The sequence below is a fragment of the Bufo bufo genome, chromosome 7, assembly GCF_905171765.1.
Source record: "Bufo bufo chromosome 7, aBufBuf1.1, whole genome shotgun sequence".
Classification (NCBI taxonomy): domain Eukaryota; kingdom Metazoa; phylum Chordata; class Amphibia; order Anura; family Bufonidae; genus Bufo; species Bufo bufo.
The window spans coordinates 161,497,062-161,517,586 of NC_053395.1; the positions used below are offsets into that span (position 1 = coordinate 161,497,062).

At 41.4% G+C, this 20,525-nt stretch overlaps 1 protein-coding gene across 2 annotated transcripts in view; it reads left to right on the plus strand.

The window, feature by feature from the left end:
• The first annotated feature begins 724 nt into the window (after positions 1-724).
• Positions 725-20,525, plus strand: part of VWC2L (von Willebrand factor C domain containing 2 like) — a 211,888-nt gene continuing 192,087 nt past the window's right edge. Inside the window, exons 1-3 of one of the 2 annotated variants that reach the window (XM_040440938.1) lie at positions 725-819; positions 886-1,626; positions 9,196-9,650. In XM_040440938.1, the coding sequence (XP_040296872.1) occupies positions 9,261-9,650 (390 nt within the window). In that variant the 5' untranslated portion in view covers positions 725-819; positions 886-1,626; positions 9,196-9,260. Of the gene's footprint in view, positions 1,627-9,195; positions 9,651-20,525 lie in introns of both variants that reach the window. The other variant, XM_040440937.1, reaches the window with a different exon arrangement.

Here is a 20,525-nt window from a genome sequence, read left to right on the forward strand (position 1 = left end):
TGATTGTATATAGAGAGTGTGCAGGGGTGATCACTGTACATAGTACTGATTGTATATAGAGAGTGTGCAGGGTGATCACTGTACATAGTACTGATTGTATATAGAGAGTGTGCAGGGGGTGATCACTGTACATAGTACTGATTGTATATAGAGAGTGTGCAGGGGTGATCACTGTACATAGTACTGATTGTATATAGAGAGTGTGCAGGGGTGATCACTGTACATAGTACTGATTGTATATAGAGAGTGTGCAGGAGGGATCACTGTACATAGTACTGATTGTATATAGAGAGTGTGTAGTTTGTCTGTATGTGTATAGCATGTGTGTAGTGATAAGCTCTGTGAATGGTGCTGATTGTATACTGTGTGTATGGGATGATCACTGTGCTGATTATGTATTGTGTGTGTAGTATGGTTCTGTATAGTGTATGTACTGCATGTGTTTAGCTTGTGTAGTGATAAGCTCTGCCCATGGTACTGATTGCATACAGTGGATGATGATGATGATGATCTCTGTACCTGGTGCTGCTGGGATCCAGAGTGTATCCATGTGCAGTATTGTGTGTACCAGCGCTGTACATACCGCCGATTGTGTACACAGTGTGTAGGGGGCACTGTCCATGCTGCTGATTACATAAGGCGGTGAGTACTGTATCGGGTTCTGTCCACACGGGGCTGTAGGCATGCCGGGAGTCCTGAGCTGCTGCGGTCGCTGTCCTCGGTGCTGAGCTGTCTCTGTCTACGGGGCTGGACGTCTCTGTGCCTTCGCTGTCTATGGGGCTGGACTTCTCGGAGCTGTGTCTGTCTATGGGGCTGGACGTCTCTGCGCTGTCTCTGTCTATGGGGCTGGACCTCTCTGCGCTGTCTCTGTCTATCGGGCTGGAGGTCTCTGCGCTGTCTCTGTGCCGTCACATCGTGCGCTGCTGTCCATGCTGCTGAGCGCATCCTGCCGCCCTCCTGTCTTCTAAGCCTCTGCACGGGCTGTCAGTGTCCAGGCTGCTTCTAGCACTGAGGTGCCGCAGAGACATCTGTTTCTGCTGCTGGTGCCGAGGATTCCTGAGCGCTGCTCCGTCCATGAAGCTGCCCGGACCTCCCGGAGATGCTGAGGACTGATCGCTCCTCTATATGGGATTTAAAGGAGGGAAAAGTTCTGTCTTTGCCTCCCGCCTGCCCTTCTGCATGGTGTGCACTCGTGTCTGTAGGCGGCTACTAAAGCAACAAATTGCCTTGGAGCTGAAGGTATCTGGGCAGGAGCCGAGACCCTTGATGTTGGTGCTGGCGAAGCCTTAATGCACATAGGTAGACCACCTCCTCAGCTGTGAGGGGACCCCATCCAGCCGGGATACATCCCACCCAGAACAGCTTCACCAGGCTAGGAAGACATCATGAAAGCTCTGCTCCCATCTGGATATATGGATCGGTGTATTTCTGGTTTTGGGGTGCCTGATGTTTAGCTGGGAATCCTCTTAACCGTTGTCCATCCTGTATCATGGTAGGAAATCTGGAGGGACTCTTTATTTTCTCCCCCTAATGGGTCTTCTGGCACCAAGGATGGGCTAACCACAGACTCCTAAACCTTTTGGCTTTTAAATTGTCCCGCTGATCCTCAAAGGATTAACCCTTCAGGTAAGAAGACCCTCTCAGTGTGACCTATATACAGTACTGTTGACTCTTCGGTGTCTAAATAATGATAGAATCCTGAAGACTGTTTGTTTATTTGTGATATTGTTATAATATTTACTTTTCTTCTATTTGATGATACATTGTAACACATGATGTTAATTTAGAAACCCTGCTCCCATCATTAACACTGGTCCCTCTGATACATAAACCAGTTACTACTGGAGGAACCCCATCATTTAACAAAATTGCCCTAAGGTGGAACCCCCACACCCTGACTCCTGTGTGTGCCAGCTCCTGCAAAACTGCAGTGCCAGTGTAAGCTTTACCTTCCTTGGATGTCACACTATGCCATGGGTCCTAGGTTCCACAATGCAGTAATCCTTGGTGCAGTAACATCAAATGAAGGGGAACTATTCCTGATACCATTCATCTGATGAAGAAGCTCCAGACTTTAGTGTCCCATCAATCCTGTTCTGAATTGATCATGGGGTTTGGCATTTTGATGCAGTGTCCTGGACATTGTATGGTAAACATAGCACAGTCTAGTGCAGTTTTAGGACTTTCCATAGAAAACCCTGCATCTTTCAAAAAGCTTTGCCTAGACTGCTAGGTATCAGGTCTACATAGGTTGCCCTGATACTCCTCATTGCATAGATACAACTGATCATAGATCCCAAATTTACTAAGCATCATAGGCTGGGTATTTGGAATCAATTCCAATTCATAGTACTGAATACTGTATTAGTCAACTGTGAAGTTGGTCTGATGACAAGTCTTGCGTTTGTCTACCTTACCAAGACTGTGATCTCCTATACCTTCAAAATAGGACATACAGTCATCTCATAGATATGCCATCAGAGCAAAAAATACTGCTGGGTCTTCAAGTGGTAGGTGGTAAAGTACCTTGCACAGATACCAGCTTCATCTTAGAATTCAATGCCCAGGCCTTGTAGGTATTAGGCTGACGTGCAAACTTGTGACTTCCAGAGAATAGTACAATCCTCAGCACAACTAGGCACTAACTAGCGTAGAATCAAAAAGTGCAGACAATATATGTTTTATATGAGAAGTCCTATAATGTTTAACCAGTGCCAGGACTACATTTGAGATCCCTCCTGTTGCCTTCCTTTTATTTTGCTCCTCTCTGGTTGAATCTTGCTGCCTCATTCCTTATGAACTGCTCCATTTTACAGACAGACATCCAATTAACTATTACTACTAGGCTTGGATATTACCTATACGCATCAATAATTGATTGCATGAATTTTTTTTTATTGTCAGCAGCGCTTGGAGGGTCAAGACCAGAATCTGCAGAATATGAACTCTAAAGACGTGTAGTAGACTCATAGATGACGTCCTGTTCAAGTAAAAAAAAAAAAAAAATCACTATTCTTGCAAGAGATATCAGTTTCTTTAAATCTTATTGCTTAGTGTATGCAGACTAGAGTAGTTGACCGTAGGAAGATGCTCCCATCCAAAGAAAGATTCACAGGGAATCTCATCAACTCAAAACCAGTTGAGTTAATATGGAATAGCATTGACTTCACGATCCAAAGTCTAGATAAGAAGATGTGGCATTTAAACGACAAAGTTATTACACTGGCTAAATGTTAACTCCTCAGGTGCCAGTCACAACTGCTGATATGTGTTCACCAAACTGAACCAATAGCTATGTGGGATTTCAGTGTGAAGTATCCAAGCAGCTGTATGTGAAAATCTATATTCAATGGTCCAGGTCTTATAGACAGGCAAGACCTCAGAAGACAGCAAGTCTGGAGCAATCTCCTTACCACAGACATCTTGTTTTTTTTTTATGTTGGAGGCTTTGAAATATAAAACTTGAGATGAAAGAGAAGGGGAGGACAAGTTCATCATATAGCTTCTCCTGATAGGGCACTGTCATTAGAACAACAGGCAGGATAAGAAAGTCTTTCACTGGCTTAATTGAGAGGACATCTGCTGATTAATACTATAGCTGAAAGTATAAACCAGTAGCCTTATTGGAAAGGCTCTATGGTCTGAATACATCGAGGTCGGCAGCTGCCCAACTACACATTTCATATTAGGCCCCATCATTATTTGATGGGGGGCTTGTCATAAACTCTAATCAATATTATCTTCTCGAGAGACTGACTGGTGCTAAAAAATGAATTCCAATAGGTTCAACCCAACAATGTGTTCTTGAGGTGGCACCAGACAGTAGGTAGCTCCCTAGTTCTAGTATTGAGCGAGGGGCCGACTCATGTCACTGGTTGAATGTTCCTGCATTTGAAAGAACATTGCTTATTTTCACATCATTCACTGTCACTTAGCAGATGCCTTCACAGGCCGCAAAAAGAGTCAAGTCTAGAACCGTAAGACGTGTAACACTAGATACACACAAGGAACACAAACTATACTGGCAATGCTAGTCACAGCCATGTATGTGTATGAAGCCATGTATGTTCCTCATGATCAGAGTCATAGTTCGACTTTCTCTGGGGGAAAAGGTTCAGTTCATAGTCCTAGTCCTGTATGGCCAAGGCAAAGTGGCTTGGTGCACCTTTCACACCTATGGCCCCTACAAGCAATGCCCACGAACAGGTATAAAAAGAAGAAATGCGTTCTTTGCTGGGCAGTTACCATCCACGTCCTGATAGATGGCTCTCCTGCAGAATATTTTTCACAGTGACATATCTTAGGGTAACTCCTCTCAAACCGTGAAATTGAAATGTGATTGCTCTCACCTCATATCTTGTTCCATGCCTAGCTAGATATGACATTTTGGGAGCAGTCTGTCAGAGTCCTGCTATGGAGAACTGGCCGTTGCTGGTGTTTAACTGGGTTACTGGCAGAATAATAGATCTTCGGAGTAACAAAAATAATCTGCAATATAGAATTTGGCCTTTACGTTAATTGGAAGAGAAATGAACTGGCGACCACCAATTCTGCATTGCATGGACCCTAATGACACCCATCTCAGTTCCCTGGACCCCTTTACATGTGACACCGGAATGGTATACAGGGTCTCACTATATTGACACCAGGATGGTATACAGGGTCTCACTATATTGACACCAGAATGGTTAGGCTGCAATCCCAGATAATGAAATAGAGGCTTGAACTCTGCTATGTATTTACTATAGTTATGAACTCTGCTATGTAATCTTGTGTTCAAGATCCAAGAATTCTTCAGACTGTAAGGAACATCTCCAGATATTCAAAAGGAGTTAAATCCAGAGGTGTCGCTCTGCTGGTATTAGGCAGTGCTGCATTATTCCTCCTCATAAAATATTTCTTTTCCCAGTATTTCAGCTTCTCTGTGAGGTTAAATAATGTGTATTGATGGCCTTCTTTTTATCCTTAGTTATTTCAGGAGAATGGTAATTTATGCAGAGATTCATCATATTCATAATTAATAAGGTGATTAAATGAGTTAGCCATGTATAACTGTGTGCTGGCTTTAATGCGTTGAATAATGTGCACAGGCTCCAGTGTTGGGTAAAAGGATGAGGGGGAACTGACAGAGATACATCTAGTAGTGGAGCACAATGCAACAATGTCATTGCAAGGTTTGGAGACAAGTGAAGCCTCTCTAATAAATGCCGCCTGGGTTTAGGGCCTTTTATTATCATGCAGGGGGGTTTGACTAATGCCCCCTGTATGAGTCATACGCTGGTACACAATAAAGTATCACGTGTTCATTACACAGATGAGTCCAATAAAGGCTTCTCCGGGGAATGGGAATTGTCAATCATTGAGCAGACAGGAAATGCAGAATGTCAAAGTCAATGAATTGAATTCAGCTTTCGGTAGTTGCGGCATCTTATGTACAGAGATCTGAATATCTGGTGAAGAATTGGTCTCATTTTCATCTGAATAGTAAGGCCAGAAAGAATTGTCTTTTTATTCTCCCAAAACTGTCCCCTGTAGGTCTGTCATCGCTGGGGTGGCCCTAGTGCGGGGGCAGACCCGCTCCTTGCAGTACTTTGAGCATACCTCCCAACTTTTTGGACAGTCAAAGAGGGACGATTTTGGTTCATTGTGTGAAAGTCCATTTTTCCTGTATATTTGTACACTTTAATAGTTTTCTTAGCGCACAATAGCGCAAAAATGATCTGAATATAGAAATCTCTAAAAGCCAAAATGCATAAAATGATGAAATAATATAGAAGGTGGGCTCTAATATACAGACAGGAAGCAGTCAAACACTTTCTGGATCAATATTATATATGTAAAAATGCAAATCTATACCTCAGATGAAACAGACGGACTTGGGTCAAAAATACGGACTGTCCCTGTAAAAGAGGGACACTTGGGAGTTCTGTTAGAGTTCTGTGACCTGCAGTGTACACCAGCGTGATGAGGGCGACTGTTCCCGCCATCCTCCGGAAGATTGCTTTTCTATGCACAACAGGATCCCAACTGATCCCTGTGCACTGCGTCCTGTCATGGCAGGGAGGGGTATGACACAGTTAGGGGTGGAACTACCTCCAAAGCAGCCAGTATGAGCCTACGATATCAGGGAGGCCCAGTCCGCCTGGCTTGACTCGCACGGTCCTGACAGTGGTCAGCATCAGGACGTTACATCTGGGCACAATATTCTGACGCTGGCCAGATGCCTCTAGGACTTGGGTCAGAAGGACGAGGAGCACACAGCAATGGTATACATAGTGGAGAGTGCTCAAAGTTACCTTGGGTGAAGCAGGTATACTCACTGGCTGTCACAGTGTAAATTCAAGGGAAGAGTAGGCTTTTTCCTACAGTATTAAATCCCCCCTCTAGTCAGTGGCAGGGCTATTAGCTGTAGATATGTCTCTGTATATAGTGCCTGTGGAACATCCATGCATTGTGGCAGTAGGGGTCAAATGCACATTAGGGTACTTTCACACTAGCGTTATTCTTTTCCGGCATTGAGTTCCGTCCTAGGGGCTCAATACCGGAAAAGAACTGATCAGTTTTATCCTAATGCATTCTGAATGGAGAGCAATCCGTTCAGGATGCATCAGGATGTCTTCAGTTCAGTCTTTTTGCCTTTTCAGGACGGAGATAATACCGCAGCATGCTACGGTTTTATCTCCGTCCAAAATTCCGGAACACTTCCTGGAATGCCGGATCCGGCATTTTTTCCGATTGACATGCATTAATGCCGGATCCAGTCCCGGATCCGGCATTGCGGCCTGCGCATGCTCAGACTGCAAAAAAATGTGAAAAAAAGAAATGCCGGATCTGTTTTTCCGGATGACACCGGAGAGACGGATCCAGCATTTCAATGCATTTGTCATACGGATCAGGATCCTGATCCGTCTGACAAATGCAATCAGTTTGCATGCGTTTTGACGGATCCGGAAGGCAGTTCCGGCGACGGAACTGCCTGCTGGAATCCTCTGCCGCAAAGTCTGAAAGTACCCTTACTTTAAAAATATTAACCCTCATGTTGCTATACCTTACTTAAAGAGAACATGTCACCATGAAAATGCAATGCAGGCAGCATGTGATAGAGCAGGAGGAGCTGAGCAGATTGATATATAGTTTGTGGGAAAAGATTCTGTATAACTTTTCATTTATTAGTTTATTTCTCTGCTTATTCTGTGCTTTATACTCCAATGGATGGTCCTGCTCAGGGACAGCAATCTGCTCAGCTCCTCCTGCTCTATCATACAGCACTGCTGCCTTAACCCTCTTGGCACTGTGGTCAGTAGTAACCGTGGCATCTAGGTGATTTAGCAGAGGGAGGGCACCCAATCAGCATTTTATAGGTGACCTTCCGATCGATCCCTAGTGGGGACCAAAAAAGTTTATTTTTTTTATTGTGCATAAATCTCAATAATCTTATAGACCCATCAAAAAAGGTAACTTATCAAAATCTAAATTGCAAAATTGTGTCATGGACTTAAAGTTATTCTCCAGTTTAAGAAAGAAGAATCACAATAAGGGCTCATGCAAACGTGTGCCACCTGTTCTGTGCATTGGAGACTGGAAATTGCAGGCCCCAATGAATGGGCATCGTCCGTGTGGCTGGCGCAGACGGATGCAGACCTATTCATCTTAAATGGGTCTGTGATCCATCTGCACGGCAAATAAATAGAACAAGTTCCATTTTATTGTGGTGCGGAGGCACAGTCAGAAAACCAACGGAAACACCCCGTAATGCTTCCATGGGGTTCTGTGCCTCCTTTCCACACCGCACCTTCTGGATTGCGGACACATTCAAGTGAATGGGTCCGCATCCGTGAAGAGGTGCACAAACGGCTGTTGCCCATATATTGCGGACCTGCTGTTTGCGGGCCGCAATATGGGCACCGGCCAACAACCGTCGTGTACATGAGCCCCAACTGGGGAACAAACAGAACACTTCTCCTCCCCTCATTTTCATCTTTTCAACTTCAGAAACACCAATTCCTGGACTCCTCTCATCCATGATTGCTGCCCTGGTTCTCAGACTGATGTACACTTTGCATCGGTAGCCAAGTATACTTCTTGCTTGTCCAACCCTGCTCTTGGATTGCTCTGTTCACTACCAAGGGCAGCAGGAAGTGTCTTGGGCTACCAAATACACAGTATGCACCAGGTAAGTCTGTAAGTGGGGTGGTCATCTTAGATGGCAGAAGAAGACCCTGGAATCGGAAGATTTGCGTCTGAAAAGATGAAAAGGTCATCACCATGTAAGTAAGTGTTCTGTTTGGTCCGCAATGAGATTTTTTTTTTTTCTTGAACTGGAGGGTCACTTTAAGTTTTACACAGATAAATGTTCATGTTTGAGAAGGAAGGGTTCATTCAAAAGATTGATATGTGGCCCAGACTTTTCTAATGGACACAAGGCTTCAAATAACATTTAAAAAAAAAGAATCACTGCTAGGCCCTACCCCTTCAGACCCTATATTATACAATTAATCCGTTTCTTTAAGTTCTGAAAATATGCCCTTTAAATAACCATGCGCAAAAACCAAGCTTTAAAGGTGATGTCTCCTGAAGACTACCTGCTCTTTAACAATAGTTCATCATCGGAAGTCTTCCTCTCGGAGCTGTGATGATCAGCTGTTATCATAATGGCTAATTTAGTCCAGCTATACATTTTGCCTGCAGTGCCCACTACAGGAGAAATTAAGCATTACATGCTGACCATTCACAAGCATGGCTGAGCGTGTAATACGTGAATAGGTTGGGTCTGCCACAGAAAAATAATGCTCTTACCTAGAAACTCTCAGTTCTAAAACTGATGCTTTAAACAGAATAAAAAAAAAAAAACAATCAGATTTACAGATTTATTTATGTCATGTTTCATGGTATAGACCTATATTGGCTTCCTGTGGTTCTCCAGCTGTTGCTTCAAATTCTACCATACTTTCCCAGCTGGTAGATGACAGATAATGAATGGCCTCATGGGGTTTATAAAACAAGAGCAACTGACTTACTACATGGAGTTTTTTCCTTCTCGAGGCATAAACTGCTAAGGTAGCATTGTATGAGGCCCAACAAAATGTTCAATGATGGTATTTAGGATCTTGCGAACACTAGGTGCCACCGATGGATAAAATGTTAATATCTAAGCAAAAATATGAATTATTTAGGGTTCTCTCTGTTTGCTCGTAGACCTCATGGCAGCAACCTGATCCAGTTCCTGGTGGAGTGGCACATAATTAGGCTGACATTGGGGGATGGCTCTGCATATCTCTGCAGTCTCCATGATTTTCTTTGCAATCATGGCTTCAGCATCATCAGCTTCAATCAACCAAGAAGACTACCCCGCCGATGAAGGAGAACAGGCCTCCAGTAACGACAACTTAATATTTGATGACTACAGGGGTAAAGGCTGTGTGGACGACAGTGGTTTTGTGTATAAACTGGGGGAGAGATTTTTCCCAGGTCACTCTAACTGCCCTTGTGTGTGTACAGAAGATGGACCTGTTTGTGATCAGCCGGAATGCCCTAAAATTCACCCGAAATGCACTAAAGTGGAACATAATGGATGTTGTCCAGAGTGTAAGGAGGTGAAAAACTTTTGTGAATATCATGGAAAGACTTACAAAATCCTGGAGGAGTTTAAGGTAAGAGTTAAGTTTGATGTGTCGTAATTGTTTTGTGATGTGTGGTATAAAATCTGCCGTTAGTATTTTATTTCATTATATTTGGATTTGTTTGTGTGTGCATTTGAAAATTTTGATTGAGAGCTCCCACGGGAGCAGGGACCAGTGTGAGTAATTGCATTCACTGTACAGTGCTACAGACTATGTTGGCGTTTTATGGATAATGGATACACGTCTCCTCCTAGCCACCTGGGGCTAGTGACAGGATAAATGTGAGCTCTTGCTCCAGATTGATCTGACATTATGAATCTAACAAGTGTAACATTTGCTAAGTGCTCATAATGAGTAAACACCATACAGTCCCCCATGCTGATCATAGTGTAATTAAGCTAAATACATGTTCATATTAGAGCCCCATAACATTACTTGATTCATTATAAATCCCTGAATGACTAAGTGATATTTACTTCAAATAAAGATTCTGGTTGGTGTTGAGCAAATCAAAGCTAAACGAGTTGACAATCTGAATTTCAGGGAAAGGCCCTATTTCCTTGCACATCATGGTAATGAATCTATTTTTCCTGAAATAGCGGCAAAAAAACAACAACATACTTGCCTCATCCATTTGCACGTGGAGAGGCCGTTGCGGCCATCTTGATTGAAGTTATCGCGCAAAATCTCGCTGGGGGGGGGGAGCATGTGACGTCACCACACGAGATTTCTCGTGGTGTCTTTAATCAAGATGGCCGCGACGGACTCTTTGCAAGAAAATGGATAAGGTGAGTGTGTATTCATTTTAGGACCTAGAAAGGACTTAATTTTAATGTCAGATGCCACGATCAGCGATGAACGTGGCATCTGAGGGGTTCAATGACGGGGGCAGGGTGATCGCTGTTCCCCATTATTTTGTCTGCTACATACAAAGGAATATACTTCGTATCGCATATCTTTGTGAAATTCGACGAAGCAGCCAAATCAAGTTTTTCATAACTTCGATCATCTCTAATTCAGGTCATAAGTTCCAGACGTAGTTCGGCTGAACACATTCTCAGCTGTAAAGTAATAGTGGCATGGGAGAACTGGCAAAAGGAGGACTGTATCAAGGGTGAGGAAGCTTAAATAAAAGTCAAAAAACTGATATTAAACACAGGTTAAAAAAAAAAAAAAAAATCAGGTCTGTTTAGGACACCAGCCTCTAGGACATCAGGCCTCTTACAAAACTGTATCTTTTAAACATAGTAGTAACTTAACCACTTCCAGACCGGGCCATTTACCCCCTTCCTGTCCAGGCCTAATTTTGCAAATCTGACATGTGTCACTTTATGTGGTGATAACTTTGGAACGCTTTCACTTATCCAAGCCATTCAGAGATTGTTTTCTCGTGACACATTGTACTTCATGTTAATGGTAAATTTGAGTCAATATGCTTTACCTTTATTTTTTTTTTAAAAATCGAAAAGTTAACAAAAATTTGAAATCTCTAAATTTGAATCTCTCTGCTTTTAAGACAGATAGTGATGCCTCATAAAATATTCATTAATTAACATTCCCCATATTTCTACTTTATGTTGCCATCATTTTGGTAATGTCATTTTTTTTTTTTTTTAGGACATTAGAACGTTTAGAATTTTTGAAGCAATTTTTTTAAGGACCAGTTCAGTTCTGAAGTCACTTTGTGGGACTTAGATAGTGAAAAACCCCCATAAATGACCCCATTGTAGAAACTACACCCCCCAAAACTGATTTTACAACCTTTGTGAACCCTTTAGGTGTTCCACAAGAATTAAAGGAAAATGGAGATGACATTTCTAAATTTCACTTTTTTGTCAGATTTTCCATTTTAATCCATTTTTTTTAACACATCGAGGGTTCACAGCCAAACCAAACTTAATATTTATTACCCTAATTCTGCGGTTTACAGAAACACCCCACATGTGGTTGTAAACTGATGTAAGTGCACACAGCAGGGCGCAGAAGAAAAGGAGCGCCATATGGTTTTTGGAAGACAGATTTTGCTGAACTGGTTTTTGGATGCCATGTCCCATTTGAAGCCCCCCTGATGCACCCTTACAGTAGAAACTCCCAAAAAGTGACCCCATTTTGGAAATTGGGGATAAGGGGCCAGTTTTATTGGTACTATTTTGGTGTACATATGATTACTAATTGCTCTATATTATGTTTTTTTGTGAGGCAAGGTAACCAAAAAATGCCTGTTTTGGCACTTTTTATTTTTTACAACATTCATCTGAGAGGGTACATCATGTGCTATTTTTATAGAGCAGGTTGTTACGGACACAATGATATCAAATATGTCTACTTTCTTATTTTGTTTCAGTTTTACATAATAAAGCTGTTTTAAAAATTATGTTTTTGTGTCTACATTTTCTGAACGCCATATTTTTTTCTGCCGATCGTCTTGTGCAGGGGCTCGTTTTTTGCAGGAGGAGTTGACATTTTTATTGGTACAATTTGGGGGTACATATGATATTTGGGGGTACATATTTTTGATCATTCATTATTACACTATATGGGGCAAGGTGACAATAAAATTGGTTGTTTTAGCACAGTTTTTATTTATTTATTTTTACAGCGTTCACCTGAGGGGTTAGGTCATGTGATATTTTTATAGAGCAGGTTGTTACAGACGCAGCAATACCTAATATGTCTACTTTTTTAAACTTTTTTCACTTTAATACAAAAATAGCAGTTTTGAAGCAAAAAAAATCATATTTTAGTGTCCACATTGTCTGAGAGTCATATTTTTTTATTTTTTGACTGATTGTCTTAGGTAGGGTCTAATTTTTTGCGGGATGAGGTGATAGTGGTTGATAGTATTTTGGGGGGGCATACATCTTTCTGATTTTTGTGATGTAAGGGGACAAAAATTTCTTTTTTGGCACTTTTTTTTTACGGTGTTCACCTAAGGGGTTAAGTAATGTGATTTTTTTTTTTTAATAGAGCTGGTTGTTACGGACGCGGTGTTACCTATTATGTATACTTTTTTTTATTTATTTCACTAATCAAAAAAATGATCTTTTAATGTCTCCATGTTCTGAGAGCTATAGTTTATTTTTATTTTTTGAGCGATTTTCTTATGTAGGGGCTCATTTTATAGGTACCATTTTGTGGGACATACCCCGTATTTTTCGCCCTATAAGACGCACCGGCCCATAACACGGACCTAGGTTTTTGAGGAGGAAAATAAGAAAAAATATATTTTTAACCAAAAGGTCTGCTTTTGGTGGGTTTTGAACTAATGGTGGTGTGTGTCCATGACACTACTATGGGGGATCTGTGGATGGCACTGTTATGGGGGGATCTGTGGATGGCACTGTTATGGGGGGATCTGAGGGGGGCACTGTTATGGGGGATCTGTGGATGGCACTGTTATGGGGGGATCTGTGGATGGCACTGTTATGGGGGATCTGTGGATGGCACTGTTATGGGGGGATCTGAGGGGGGCACTGTTATGGGGGGATCTGAGGGGGCACTGTTATGGGGGGGATCTGTGGATGGCACTGTTATGGGGGGTGATCTGTGGATGGCACTGTTATGGGGGGGTGATCTGTTAATGGCACTGTTATGGGGGGGTGATCTGTGGATGGCACTGTTATGGGGGGTGATCTGTGGATGGCACTGTTATGGGGGGGTGGATCTGTGGATGGCACTGCTATATATGCGTCACCCACAGATCCCCCACCCCATAACAGTGCCATCCACATATCCGCCACCCCATAATAGTGGCATCCACAGATCACCCCCCATAACAGTGCCATCCACAGATCTCCCCCCCCCCCATAACGGTGCCATCCACATATTCCCCACCCCATAATAGTGGCATCCACAGATGCCCTAATATACGGGAGATAAACCTGTGGGAGGGGCCGGTGTCATGCAAATGCGGCGGGGCGGTGCGGTCACTGTACTCCGGCCCCACCGCTCAATCACTGCTTTATTGCCTAAACATTTTATAATAATAGCTTTCATTGAAGTTCCGATCCCCAGCCCCATCTGTACTACTTACTAAATGTCCTGTAGCAGGCAGAGCAGGGCGGGCGGCCGGCTGGAACTCACTGACGTCACGTGCCTGCGCCGCCTACTTCATTCATAAAGTAGGCGGCGCAGGCACGTGACGTCAGTGAGTTACGGCAGGGACACCAAGGAATGGTCCCTGCCTTCTCTCTGGGTTGCCCTGCTGTCACTGACAGCGGGCCCCCCGCTCGGCAGCTGCACGATTAGCGTGCAGCTGCCATATCTGAATGGACATTCCAGAATGTCCATTCAGAGATAAACGACCGCCCATAGGACGTTTATAGTCAATGGGCAGTCGTGACGTGGCTAAATTGTATCTGAGTTTTAAAAAAAAGTTTGCATACTGGCTGTGCTTCTTTGTACAATCATAACTGTGAGGGACCGTTATGTTTGGGCTTCCTAATATTTGTTTCAGACATATTATTCTGTTTCAGCTGCATAGCTAGATGAATTTCACTCAGAAGCAGGGGATATATTCCTTTTGACAGTAGTGTACTGCTGTGACATCCTTTCCCTTACTTCCCACTATGTTTGCAGCTCCAGAGGTCACATAATAAATAAGTAGGGAGAAATCACACTTATACAGAAAGGCAGGAGGCTCCTGTGATGTTCAGAAGCTGTGTAGAAGCAGTTGCTTTATCAGGCTCAGATCTCGGCTTGCTGTGACATGCCCCCACTTCTTCCCAGTCATCTTCTGAGGACAGATCTTGCCTGACAACAGGTAATGGACTCAAACTTAGATGAAACCGAGACCCCTAGTGACCATGACTTTACAGCTTTTTTCAGGTTGATGCAGGCAAATATTTTTAAATGAAGTGATTTAGAAATTTGCTAGTTTCACACAATTTATTTTCATTCAATAGAGAATGGTGTAAGTACAGTGACTCTGTAAAGGGATTTTCTGAGATTCTGTATTGATGACCTATCCTCAGGATATGTCATCAATATAAGATTGGTGAGTGCCCAACACATGAAACTCCCACCAATCAACGGTTTGAAGAGGCTGTGGCGCTCCGGTGAGTACATTGTATTGTGACTGTGCTTTGCAATGCAGCTAAGCCCCATTCACTTGAATAGGACTGAGTTGCACCAAGGTCATGTGACCGATAAACACTGGCTTAGGAAGAGGCAAAGGCACTCACCGGAGTATGGGACCCATGGCAATTTTATATTGATGAGCTATCCTGAATATATATAAGAATCTCAGAAATCTCCTTTAAAGGTAATCAATATCAGATCATGGGGGTCTAAAACCTGTCACCCACACTGATCAGATTTTTTCTTGAGCCCCTGGTGTTGAAAACAAAACAGTGGACAGAGAGTCGAAAACAGAGGCCCCTGTCCACTGTGCAGTGACCATGCTGTAGTGTACTACATCCCATCTTCTATTCCAGTGAATGGGAGCTGATTCTGCTCCTGGCTCTGTCTAATGTTTTGTTTTCCGGTGCTGATGGCTGCCAGAAACAGCGGATCAGTGGGGGTGTCGGGTGTCAGACCCCAACTGATCTAATATTGATGACCTATCTTGAGAATAGGTCATTAGTGTCTACCGGCTGGCAAACTCTTTAAAGGGAACCTGTCACCTGGATTTTGGGTATAGAGCTGAGGACATGGGTTGCTAGATCGCCGCTAGCACATCCGCAATACCCAGTCCCCATAGCTCTGTGTGCTTTTATGGTGTAAAAAAAACGATTTGATACATATGCAAATTAACCTGAGATGAGTCAGAGCTTGAAAATATGACTCTTCTCTGGTCACACAAGTAAGATATGACTTATGTTAATTTGCATAAAAGGCGGGAAGTACAAAAATGCATAATACTTATTGAATTCGTCTGCAAATGAAATTAAAAGTGTAATTTATATGTTTAGGGTAACACAATGAACATTTAGAAACGCTCAGTGAGGGTAGCATAGTAGAGGTGACAGGTTCCCTTTAAAGCTCCTGGTCCCTAATACATAATCTGCAACAGAACCTTTTGGTCTCGTTCAGGCTCAAGGATATGGGTGCAACTATAGTTACACTCTGCTTGTTTATCCATTTTAAAATTTGCTTGTATCAGAGTTTTTAAAATTTCAAGTAAAAATTGTCTTTTAGTACAAATTTAGAGTTACCCTCTTAAAATTAAAGCGGTGTGCTCGCCGTTTAGTAAATGATGAAATAATAAATTCTAAACACAAAAAACATATTCCTAATATTAGGATATATAATTGTGCTGGTTATCTTACCTTCACCATCAGATTATCATGTGGGCACAGGAGTTACATGTCTATGTGTATTTCTCTTACTGTTTATAGTTAGATGTGGGCTACTTGACTTCTTGTCCAGATGAGCTGCATTTTTTTTAATGTTGTAATATTTTGACCATCATCATTACATAACTAACCTCCTTCTTTTTTCTTACACATCGCACTATTTTGTGCGCATTGCTTGCTATTGTGTTATACTTTAGCCCCTTCCATACTTTAGCCCCTTCCAGGCCCAGACATTTTTCACCTACGTATCTGACAGGCCTAATTATGCAAACCTAATTTACGTGTACAAACTTATTTATCCAACAGATTCTGAGAATGTTTTCCCATGACACATTGTACTTCATGTTAGTTGTAAATTTGAGTCAATATGTTTTACCTTTATTTGCAGATATTTCATTTAAATCAGTTTTTTCGGTTATACAGTAAGGATTAACAGCAAAACAAACCTCAATTTTTATTACATATTCTGAAGTTTCCAGAAACACCTTATATGTGGTTGTAAACTGTTGTATGAAATCCCAAACGGTCTAGGGACTTCAATTTGATAAACTGTTGTATGGGCTTACGGCAAGGATCAGAAGGAAAGGAGCACAATATGCTTTAAAAGGGTAGATTTTGCTGAAATGGTTTTTGGGCACTATGTTGTATTTGAAGATACCCTGAGGTACCCCTACAGTGGAAACCTCCAAAAGTGACACCATTTTGGAAACTATAACCCCAAAGGATTTTTTGAGTTGTGTAGTGAGCACTTTTGAATTTAGAAACACTTGGCCATGAAAATGACAAATTCAATTTTTTACCAATATTTCAGTGTTCAACATTTCAGTCTAACAGCAAGTAGCAGTAATTAAAACACTATTAGAAACTGCCTCCCAACATGTTTTGCCTGAAATGTGTGTATATATATATACATATATATATATATATATATATATATATATATACATATATATATATATATATATATATATATATATATATATATATATATACACCTGCCCCTATTTGCTATTTTTTTTTACATACCAACAAAGAAAAGCCTTTTTGTCACAATATGTACTGGAGTCAGTCAGACACAAACAAAATACAGGGAGTGCAGAATTATTAGGCAAGTTGTATTTTTGAGGATTAATTTTATTATTGAACAACAACCATGTTCTCAATGAACCCAAAAAACTCATTAATATCAAAGCTGAATATTTTTGGAAGTAGTTTTTAGTTTGTTTTTAGTTTTAGCTATTTTAGGGGGATATCTGTGTGTGCAGGTGACTATTACTGTGCATAATTATTAGGCAACTTAACAAAAAACAAATATATACCCATTTCAATTATTTATTTTTACCAGTGAAACCAATATAACATCTCAACATTCACAAATATACATTTCTGACATTCAAAAACAAAACAAAAACAAATCAGTGACCAATATAGCCACCTTTCTTTGCAAGGACACTCAAAAGCCTGCCATCCATGGATTCTGTCAGTGTTTTGATCTGTTCACCATCAACATTGCGTGCAGCAGCAACCACAGCCTCCCAGACACTGTTCAGAGAGGTGTACTGTTTTCCCTCCTTGTAAATCTCACATTTGATGATGGACCACAGGTTCTCAATGGGGTTCAGATCAGGTGAACAAGGAGGCCATGTCATTAGATTTTCTTCTTTTATACCCTTTCTTGCCAGCCACGCTGTGGAGTACTTGGACGCGTGTGATGGAGCATTGTCCTGCATGAAAATCATGTTTTTCTTGAAGGATGCAGACTTCTTCCTGTACAACTGCTTGAAGAAGGTGTCTTCCAGAAACTGGCAGTAGGACTGGGAGTTGAGCTTGACTCCATCCTCAACCCGAAAAGGCCCCACAAGCTCATCTTTGATGATACCAGCCCAAACCAGTACTCCACCTCCACCTTGCTGGCGTCTGAGTCGGACTGGAGCTCTCTGCCCTTTACCAATCCAGCCACGGGCCTATCCATCTGGCCCATCAAGACTCACTCTCATTTAATCAGTCCATAAAACCTTAGAAAAATCAGTCTTGAGATATTTCTTGGCCCAGTCTTGACGTTTCAGCTTGTGTGTCTTGTTCAGTGGTGGTCGTCTTTCAGCCTTTCTTACCTTGGCCATGTCTGTGAGTATTGCACACCTTGTGCTTTTGGGCACTCCAGTGATGTTGCAGCTCTGAAATATAGCCAAACTAGTGGCAATTGGCATCTTGGCAGCTGCACGCTTGACTTTTCTCAGTTCATGGGCAGTTATTTTGCGCCTTGGTTTTTCCACACGCTTCTTGCGACCCTGTTGACTATTTTGAATGAAACGCTTGATTGTTCGATGATCACGCTTCAGAAGCTTTGCAATTTTAAGAGTGCTGCATCCCTCTGCAAGATATCTCACTATTTTTGACTTTTCTGAGCCTGTCAAGTCCTTCTTTTGACCCATTTTGCCAAAGGAAAGGAAGTTGCCTAATAATTATGCACACCTAATATAGGGTGTTGATGTCATTAGACCACACCCCTTCTCATTACAGAGATGCACATCACCTAATATGCTTAATTGGTAGTAGGCTTTCGAGCCTATACAGCTTGGAGTAAGACAACATGCATAAAGAGGATGATGTGGTCAAAATACTCATTTGCCTAATAATTCTGCACTCCCTGTAACAAACTTACAAGAACTGACACAGCTCCCAATTGTAATATAATTATATTTATTGAACATCATGGTTAAAAGACATTAACCCCTTCAGGACCCTGCCATTTTTCACCTTAAGGACCAGGCCATTTTTTGCAAATCTGACGTGTCACTTTATGTGGTGATAACTTTAAAACGCTTTTACTTATCTAAGCCATTCTAAGAATGTTTTCTCGTCACATATTGTACTTCATGACAGTGGTAAATTTGAGTCAAAATATTTCATTTTTTTAATGAAAAAATACCAAATTTACCAAACATTTAGAAAATTTTTTGATTTATTTGGGACGTTATAAGGCTTAGAAGCAAATTTTGAAATTTTTCAAAACATTTCCAAAACCCACTTTTTAAAAACAAGTTCAGGTCTGAAGTCACTTTGTGAGGCTTACATAATAGAAACCCCCCATAAATGGCCCCATTTTAGAAGCTACACCCCTCACGGTATTCAAAACTGATTTTACAAACTTTCTTAACCCTTTAGGTGTTCCACAAGAATTAAAGGAAAATGTAGATGAATTTTCAGAATCTAACTTTTTTGGCCGATTTTCCATTTTAATCCATTTTTTTTTCTGCTAACAAAGCAAGGTTTAACAGCCAAAAAAACCTCAATATTTATTACCCTGATTCTGTAGTTTACAGAAACGCCCCATATGTGGTCGTAAACTACTGTACAGGCACACGACAGGGCGCAGAAGGAAAGGAACGCCATATGGTTTTTGGAGGGCAGATTTCACTGGGATAATTTTAAGTTGCCATGTCACATTTGAAGACCCCCTGATGCACCCCTAGAGTATAAACTCCAAAAAAAGACCCCATTTTGGAAACTACGGGATAAGGTGGCAGTTTTGTTGGTACTATTTTAGGGTACATATGATTTTTGGTTGCTCTATATTACACTTTTTGTGATGCAAGGTAACAAAAAAATAGCTGTTTTGACACTGTTTTGAATTTTTGTCATTTACAATGTTCATTTTTTTATTACAATTAGATCATGTAGTATTTTTATAGAGCAGGTTGTTATGGACGCGACACTACCAAATATGACTTTTTGGTTCTTTCTTTTCAGGTTTACATAATAAAGAATTTTTGTAATTTTCTTTTTTTTTGTGTCTCCATTTTCTGAAAGCCATATATTCATTTTTATTTTTTGGGCGACTGTCTTATGTAGGGGCTCATTTTTTTCGGTATGAGATGACTGTTTGGTACTATTTTAGTGTGCATATGACTTTTTGATTGCTTGGTGTTGCACTTTTAGGGATGTAAGGTGACAAAAAATTGTTTTTTTTTGCACAGTTTTTTTTTATTTTTTTTTTACTGTGTTCACCTGAGGGGTTAGGTCATGTGATATTTTTATAGAGCAGGTCAAAACGGGTGTGGCGATACCTAATATATCTACTTTTCTTTTTTTCCCTATTTTTTACAATTTTATTTTTCTTAATTTTGGGAAAAATACGTATTTTTTACTTGAAACGTAAAATTTTTATCCTGATAGGTTATCATTATCACTTCCTGGATAACCAGTAAATGCCAAAAATTGAGCTTTGACGAGAAAAAAAACAAAAAACTCCTGCACCAAAAACGGAGCACAGGTGCTGATCAGTGACGTATGCACTGATCAGTGGTTGTTGTCCACAGCTCACACATAGAAAAGCTGTTGCAGGGCTGGAAAAAAACTAATAACAATAAAAGTGTACATGGATAGTTAGGCATCCACCGAAATTGGGCAGGGATTGGGACTTCAGGGAACTGCTGAAAATGTAGAATTAGATCACTGAACAATGCAGCAGTTTACATTGAGAGAGATGTGATCAGCTGGTCAGCACTGACTGGCCAGTTGCAGTGCTCGGGGGAGGTACAAATGAGTATAGCCGCCATGTTAGCCCGTTCACCGTGCTGGTAGGCACACTGATCAGTTTTTGTTGTGC